The following is an 8,942-nucleotide window of genomic DNA, read 5'->3' on the forward strand; positions in this document are numbered from 1 at the left end:
GTGTAAAGTGGTGTATAGAGTATACAGTAGTGTAAAGTGGTGTATACAGTAGTGTAAAGTGGTTTATAGAGTATACAGTAGTGTAAAGTGGTGTATACAGTAGTGTAAAGTGGTGTATACAGTAGTGTAAAGTGGTGTATAGAGTATACAGTAGTGTAAAGTGGTGTATACAGTAGTGTAAAGTGGTGTATAGAGTATACAGTAGTGTAAAGTGGTGTATACAGTAGTGTAAAGTGGTGTATAGAGTATACAGTAGTGTAATGTGGTGTATAAAGTAGTGTAAAGTGGTGTAGAGAATACAGTAGTGTAATGTGGTGTATAAAGTAGTGTAAAGTGGTGTATAGAGTATACAGTAGTGTAATGTGGTGTATACAGTAGTGTAAAGTGGTGTATATAGTGTAAACAGTAGTGTAAAGTGGTGTATAGAGTATACAGTAGTGTAAAGTGGTGTATACAGTAGTGTAAAGTGGTGTATAGAGTAAACAGTAGTGTAAAGTGGTGTATAGAGTATACAGTAGTGTAATGTGGTGTATACAGTAGTGTAAAGTGGTGTATAGAGTAAACAGTAGTGTAAAGTGGTGTATAGAGTAAACAGTAGTGTAAAGTGGTGTATAGAGTATACAGTAGTGTAAAGTGGTGTATAGAGTAAACAGTAGTGTAAAGTGGTGTATAGAGTATACAGTAGTGTAATGTGGTGTATAAAGTAGTGTAAAGTGGTGTATAGAGTATACAGTAGTGTAATGTGGTGTATACAGTAGTGTAAAGTGGTGTATATAGTGTAAACAGTAGTGTAAAGTGGTGTATAGAGTATACAGTAGTGTAAAGTGGTGTATACAGTAGTGTAAAGTGGTGTATAGAGTAAACAGTAGTGTAAAGTGGTGTATAGAGTATACAGTAGTGTAATGTGGTGTATACAGTAGTGTAAAGTGGTGTATAGAGTAAACAGTAGTGTAAAGTGGTGTATAGAGTAAACAGTAGTGTAAAGTGGTGTATAGAGTATACAGTAGTGTAAAGTGGTGTATACAGTAGTGTAAAGTGGTGTATATAGTGTAAACAGTAGTGTAAAGTGGTGTATAGAGTATACAGTAGTGTAATGTGGTGTATAAAGTAGTGTAAAGTGGTGTATAGAGTATACAGTAGTGTAAAGTGGTGTATACAGTAGTGTAAAGTGGTGTATATAGTGTAAACAGTAGTGTAAAGTGGTGTATAGAGTATACAGTAGTGTAATGTGGTGTATAAAGTAGTGTAAAGTGGTGTATAGAGTATACAGTAGTGTAATGTGGTGTATACAGTAGTGTAAAGTGGTGTATATAGTGTAAACAGTAGTGTAAAGTGGTGTATAGAGTATACAGTAGTGTAAAGTGGTGTATACAGTAGTGTAAAGTGGTGTATAGAGTAAACAGTAGTGTAAAGTGGTGTATAGAGTATACAGTAGTGTAATGTGGTGTATACAGTAGTGTAAAGTGGTGTATATAGTGTAAACAGTAGTGTAAAGTGGTGTATAGAGTATACAGTAGTGTAAAGTGGTGTATACAGTAGTGTAAAGTGGTGTATAGAGTAAACAGTAGTGTAAAGTGGTGTATAGAGTATACAGTAGTGTAATGTGGTGTATACAGTAGTGTAAAGTGGTGTATAGAGTAAACAGTAGTGTAAAGTGGTGTATAGAGTAAACAGTAGTGTAAAGTGGTGTATAGAGTATACAGTAGTGTAAAGTGGTGTATAGAGTATACAGTAGTGTAAAGTGGTGTATAGAGTATACAGTAGTGTAAAGTGGTGTATAGAGTAAACAGTAGTGTAAAGTGGTGTATAGAGTAAACAGTAGTGTAAAGTGGTGTATATAGTATACAGTAGTGTAAAGTGGTGTATAGAGTAAACAGTAGTGTAAAGTGGTGTATAGAGTAAACAGTAGTGTAAAGTGGTGTATAGAGTATACAGTAGTGTAAAGTGGTGTATAGAGTATACAGTAGTGTAAAGTGGTGTATACAGTAGTGTAAAGTGGTGCATAAACCGGTAAATTACTATTGTTTGGATTACTGACAGGGGTCACGCGCGTCCAAAGAGCGCACTGACAGCCACCGCTCGAGACCAAAAATAGCTCACGGACTGTACACACACACACACACACACACACACACACCGGAGAGAGGATATTTCTCACCTGTAAACGCGCTCCACTCAGATATATAAGCATGCAGAGACACACACACCGTGTCCGGTCCATCCTTCAGTGCGCGCACTGAACTTCACGGGAGAAACGCGAGCCAACGTCAGAAAGTTCACTTCCTGTTGATTTTGTGTCGTCAGTGACATGTCTGATCTGTTTCTGAAGGCTGTGGTGGAGGTTTCGGAGGGAGAGCCGGACTCTACATCCCCCTGACCGCACCGCACACAGCGCGCATTTCCGCGTTAGAGACGGAACCGCAGCGTCCACAAGGCGCACCGAGCTGGGTCCTGAGTGACAGCACCGCCAGCCAATCACAGGGCCCGAGGGGCGGGCTTTGGAAGGAACTGGACGTCAGTTTGAAACACGTGGAACAATAACATGGTCGCAGTGTGTTTACACCAGCAGGCTGCGCTTCCAGGGGCTGCTCCCTGCTCTCTCTCACACACACACACACACAGTATACCTGAAAGTGTCTGCTTCAGGAAATAGATCAACATCGCATTAATTTCTCATTACTGCACATCACTACGCTCTTTATTCCCTTACCACAGCATTATACTGAAGATCTTTATTTCTTAATGAACTACACATGACCATTTTAATGTGTATAGTTCTATATATCGTAGTGAAAATATATGATCTGTATATCTACATATAATATGTGTGAATATAGATTAGATTAGATTAGATTAGATTAAACTTTATTGGCATTGTGCAAGGTCCATGTACAGACCCAATGAAATGTAGTTCACATCTAACCAGAAGTGCACAAGTGGCCTATTTACAGTAAAAAGAAGTGTGATACAGGGGGGAGGGGTCTATGTGTGTGTGGGGGGGGGGAATAATGTACAGAAGGTGCAGCAGGTAATAATATATTTATATATAGTAATATACAATATACAAAAGATAACATACTTAAATGACATAATATCGTTATGTACAATGTATGTATGTATTAATGATGTATGATGCAGTATAAATATGGCTGGAATATACAGTGGATAAGCAGAAAAAAATTATTAATAATAAAATATATATATATTAAAAAACAAATTATATATATATATATATATATATATATATATATATATATATATATATATATATATATATACAAATATACTACATGAACACCGTACACACACTATTGCTGCTGTATATTGTACAGAAGCCCTAAAATAACTTCTTTATCTAATGTAATGAACAATACTGCGATCTACACTACCACACACTCTCACTTTCTGCACATTACTGATCTCTCATATACTCACAATACTGTGTATTGTGGTCTTCTGTAATCTGTGTAGTCTGGTGTAATCTGTATTGTCTTGTCCAGTCTTGTCTATAAGATAAAAGTATAGTGTTGTTATTTATTTTTGTAGGTGTCATCAAATTCCCTCAGCGTGTCAACAAACTTGGCCAATAAACCTGACTGATTCTAAACATCAAGTCAAGTCAAGTAGCTTTTATTGTCATTTTTACCATATACATCAGACACAGAACACAGTGAAATGAGACAACATTCCTCCAGAACCCTGGTGCTACATACAACAACACAGAGCAACAAGACACTACATTAAGCTACATAACAGAACACAGAGTTAAGAACTAAAGTAAGTGTCCTCGCCACATAAAGTGCATCGAGTGCAAACTGTGCCGAAAAAAAAACAATGCAGACAAAAAACAGTGCAGACACAAATAGTGCAGACAAAAACAATGCAGACAAAAACAGTGCAGACAAAAACAGTGCAGACAAAAAACAATGCAGACAAAAACAATGCAGACAAAAAACAATGCAGACAAAAACTGTGCAGACAAAAAAATGTGCAGACACAAACAGTGCAGACAAAAAACAATGCAGACAAAAACAGTGCAGACAAAAAACAATGCAGACAAAAACAGTGCAGACAAAAACAGTGCAGACAAAAAACAGTGCAGACAAAAACAGTGCAGACACAAACAGTGCAGACAAAAAACAATGCAGACAAAAACAGTGCAGACAAAAAACAATGCAGACAAAAACAGTGCAGACAAAAACAGTGCAGACAAAAAACAGTGCAGACAAAAACAGTGCAGACAAAAAACAATGCAGACAAAAAACAATGCAGACAAAAACAGTGCAGACAAAAAACAATGCAGACAAAAACAGTGCAGACAAAAAACAGTGCAGACAAAAAACAATGCAGACAAAAACAGTGCAGACAAAAACAGTGCAGACAAAAAACAATGCAGACAAAAACAGTGCAGACAAAAACAGTGCAGACAAAAACAGTGCAGACAAAAAACAATGCAGACAAAAACAGTGCAGACAAAAAGAGTGCAGACAAAAAACAATGCAGACAAAAACAGTGCAGACAAAAAAACAGTGCAGACAAAAACAGTGCAGACAAAAAACAGTGCAGACATAAACAGTGCAGACAAAAAACAATGCAGACAAAAACTGTGCAGACAAAAAACAATGCAGACAAAAAACAATGCAGACAAAAACAGTGCAGACAAAAAAACAGTGCAGACAAAAACAGTGCAGACACAAAACAATGCAGACAAAAACAGTGCAGACAAAAAACAATGCAGACAAAAAACAGTGCAAACAAAAAACAGTGCAGACAAAAACAGTGCAGACAAAAACTGTGCAGACAAAAAACAATGCAGACAAAAAACAGTGCAAACAAAAAACAGTGCAGACAAAAACAGTGCAGACAAAAAACAATGCAGACAAAAACATTGCAGACAAAAACTTTGCAGACAAAAACAGTGCAGACAGACAACACAAGACAGTGTGGGACAAATACACAAAACACACAATAGCACAGACCAGTAAACCTGCTGTATACTGATTATACAGTATTGTACAAAAGAGTATAAAGACTATAAAGGACTATAGACAAGAGAGTATTTAAACAAACACAATGCAGTGCAGAAACAGCAGCAGCAGTCGAGAGCTGCAGAACAGCATGTAAACAGAATCATATGATTAAATATAAATAATAAATAAATGGTGGTGGAATGGATTAATATGGGTAATGAGTGTGTGTTGAGTTCAGGTTGTAAAGTTCAGTCACACACGGTTGTGTGTGTGTGTGTGTGTGTGTGTGTGTGAGGGATGATGAACATAATCTGATCTCCCTCCCCAAATTTCTTGTTTTGATGCATTTAATTACGTTTTTATTTTACATCTGAATGCTACAAACTCCATAGAAAATTCGCCCTTACAAAGATGGCGGCCCCTTTACCACATTTATTTATGTCAATAGATATCCTTCCAGCCAATCACATAGCGCCTCAGCGCCCTGTCTATTGAATATTTATGAGATATCTGATTCGATTAGCTTCTTATTTAATACACCTGCGTTAGGATTGGACAAGCAGGTAAAAAACGGACCGTGAACTTCGGGGAATCAACCAATCGAGATACAGGAGGCGGGGTTTGAGGTGCAAAAACCAGAAATGACCCGGATGTGTATACAAATCCTAAATATTTTGCGGGAAAACCCGGGCGAGTAGTAGTTTTTCCCCGTTTTTTGTAAAAAGTCGATTGTTTGTGTGAAAAGTAATAATTATTGTTGCTCTGAAGCGCAGAATGGATGAATATGATGAAATGTACGGGATTGAGGATGATTTTGAACAGCAGTTTGCAGACGAGTTGGAGGTGATGGCAGAAATGCAGCGTGAGTGTATTTATTACTACACAGACACAAGAACATGATGATCAAAACAGTTTTAAAGAACAAGTAGAGGAAAAGAAGTGAATAAAACACAAACCACCGAGTACCTCAGTAGAGAGAGAGTACCTCAGTGTAGAGAGAGAGAGTACCTCAGTGTAGAGAGAGAGTACCTCAGTGTAGAGAGAGTACCTCAGTAGAGAGAGAGAGTACCTCAGTAGAGAGAGAGAGTACCTCAGTAGAGAGAGAGAGTAATTCAGTAGAGAGAGAGAGTACCTCAGTAGAGAGAGAGAGTACCTCAGTAGAGAGAGAGAGTACCTCAGTAGAGAGAGAGAGTAATTCAGTAGAGAGAGAGAGTACCTCAGTAGAGAGAGAGAGTACCTCAGTAGAGAGAGAGAGAGTACCTCAGTAGAGAGAGAGAGAGTACCTCAGTAGAGAGAGAGAGAGTACCTCAGTAGAGAGAGAGAGTACCTCAGTAGAGAGAGAGAGTACCTCAGTAGAGAGAGAGAGTACCTCAGTAGAGAGAGAGAGTACCTCAGTAGAGAGAGAGAGAGTACCTCAGTAGAGAGAGAGAGAGAGAGTACCTCAGTAGAGAGAGAGAGAGTACCTCAGTAGAGAGAGAGAGAGTACCTCAGTAGAGAGAGAGAGAGTACCTCAGTAGAGAGAGAGAGAGTACCTCAGTAGAGAGAGAGAGAGTACCTCAGTAGAGAGAGAGAGAGTACCTCAGTAGAGAGAGAGAGAGTACCTCAGTAGAGAGAGAGAGAGTACCTCAGTAGAGAGAGAGAGAGTACCTCAGTAGAGAGAGAGAGAGTACCTCAGTAGAGAGAGAGAGAGTACCTCAGTAGAGAGAGAGAGAGTACCTCAGTAGAGAGAGAGAGAGTACCTCAGTAGAGAGAGAGAGAGTACCTCAGTAGAGAGAGAGAGAGTACCTCAGTAGAGAGAGAGAGAGTACCTCAGTAGAGAGAGAGAGTACCTCAGTGTAGAGAGAGAGAGAGTACCTCAGTGTAGAGAGAGAGAGAGTACCTCAGTGTAGAGAGAGAGAGAGTACCTCAGTGTAGAGAGAGAGAGAGTACCTCAGTGTAGAGAGAGAGAGAGAGTACCTCAGTGTAGAGAGAGAGAGAGTACCTCAGTGTAGAGAGAGAGAGTACCTCAGTGTAGAGAGAGAGAGAGTACCTCAGTGTAGAGAGAGAGAGAGTACCTCAGTGTAGAGAGAGAGAGAGTACCTCAGTAGAGAGAGAGAGAGTACCTCAGTAGAGAGAGAGAGAGTACCTCAGTAGAGAGAGAGAGAGTACCTCAGTAGAGAGAGAGAGAGTACCTCAGTAGAGAGAGAGAGAGTACCTCAGTAGAGAGAGAGAGAGTACCTCAGTAGAGAGAGAGAGAGTACCTCAGTAGAGAGAGAGAGAGTACCTCAGTAGAGAGAGAGAGAGTACCTCAGTAGAGAGAGAGAGAGTACCTCAGTAGAGAGAGAGAGAGTACCTCAGTAGAGAGAGAGAGAGTACCTCAGTAGAGAGAGAGAGAGTACCTCAGTAGAGAGAGAGAGAGTACCTCAGTAGAGAGAGAGAGAGTACCTCAGTAGAGAGAGAGAGAGTACCTCAGTAGAGAGAGAGAGTACCTCAGTGTAGAGAGAGAGAGAGTACCTCAGTGTAGAGAGAGAGAGAGTACCTCAGTGTAGAGAGAGAGAGAGTACCTCAGTGTAGAGAGAGAGAGAGTACCTCAGTGTAGAGAGAGAGAGAGAGTACCTCAGTGTAGAGAGAGAGAGAGAGTACCTCAGTGTAGAGAGAGAGAGAGAGTACCTCAGTGTAGAGAGAGAGAGAGAGTACCTCAGTGTAGAGAGAGAGAGAGAGTACCTCAGTGTAGAGAGAGAGAGAGAGTACCTCAGTGTAGAGAGAGAGAGAGAGTACCTCAGTGTAGAGAGAGAGAGAGTACCTCAGTGTAGAGAGAGAGAGAGTACCTCAGTGTAGAGAGAGCGCGACTGTTGGAGTTTAGCCTTTTTACTCACAGCGCGCTCTCTCTCTCCTCGCTTCTCTCTCTCTCTTTCTGTCTCTCTCTCTTTCTGTCTCTCTCTCTTTCTGTCTCTCTCTCTGTCTCTCTCTCTCTCTCTCTCTCTCTCTCTCTCCTCGCTTCTCTCTCTCTCTTTCTGTCTCTCTCTCTTTCTGTCTCTCTCTCTGTCTCTCTCTCTCTCTCTCTCTCTCTCAGAACAAAAACATGTTCTATTCATCATGGTGGTGTTTTGATCTGCTTGTCAGGACCAGACGTGTGTGTATCTGGTATTAGAGCAGATTAAATCTGAAGCTTTGAGACGATTCTCTCACTCTGACCACTGGATGTTCTACATGGACCTCATGGTGAAGAGTCTCTGAGGATCTGAGAATTAGAGTTGTTTCTCTCCACAAAGATGTCGAGGCTGTAAGAAGATCAGTATCACCCTGAACCTGAGTTACAGTACAGGTCAGGGTCATGCAGAGGTTTTCTGAGACGGTTTCCATTTAGAACAGACCTCAGAAGGGTCCATCAGACAAGTCGAGTCCTCGTGCAGAAGCTTCTTCAAAAGTCAGACGCATGAGAGCTGCAGCACTGCTTTAGAGGCAGCAGAAGAGGAAGATCTGCTCCTCAGAGCTCAGAGTGTACACCACACACTGTAACAAGTCGCAGGCCGTCGTCCCAGAAGGAACCTCTTCTGAAGCTGCTCACAAGAAAACCCTCAAACAGTTTGCTGAAGAACAACCTGTCCTAGATCATGAGTTACAGGAACCATGTCCTGTTGTCTGATGAGATGAAGATAGACTTGTTTGGCTCAGATGGTGTCCAGCATGTGTGGCTGCATGAGTGCTGCTGGTACCGAGGAGCTGTGGTTCTGAAGCTGAACATGATGCTCTTCCTTCAGAGACTGAGACCAACGGCAGCTTTCCAACATGAAAAATCAACAACAACTGCCTGTGAAGATGAAGATGAAGACCTGAACCCTATTGAGCACCTGTGGGGATCCTCAAGCTGAAGGTGAAGAAGCTCCATGTGTCTAATATCCAGCAGCTCCGTTATGTTAGTAGAGGTGGGAGCTCAGTGGTTAAGGTATTGGACTTTGACTCGAAAGCTCACAAGTTCAAATCCCACCACCA

The 8,942-nt window shown here is 40.7% G+C and overlaps 1 protein-coding gene across 1 annotated transcript in view; it reads right to left on the bottom strand.

Annotated features, from left to right (window-relative positions):
- Positions 1-2,674, bottom strand: part of ern2 (endoplasmic reticulum to nucleus signaling 2) — a 23,025-nt gene extending 20,351 nt beyond the window's left edge. The window contains exon 1 of the mRNA XM_083521862.1: positions 2,159-2,674. Coding sequence (XP_083377988.1) covers positions 2,159-2,221 — 63 coding nt within the window. The 5' untranslated portion in view covers positions 2,222-2,674. The remainder of the gene's footprint in view (positions 1-2,158) is intronic.
- Positions 2,675-8,942: the final 6,268 nt, after the last annotated feature.

This window comes from Silurus aristotelis, assembly GCF_946808225.1.
Source record: "Silurus aristotelis genome assembly, chromosome: 20".
In the NCBI taxonomy this organism is placed as follows: Eukaryota; Metazoa; Chordata; class Actinopteri; order Siluriformes; family Siluridae; genus Silurus; species Silurus aristotelis.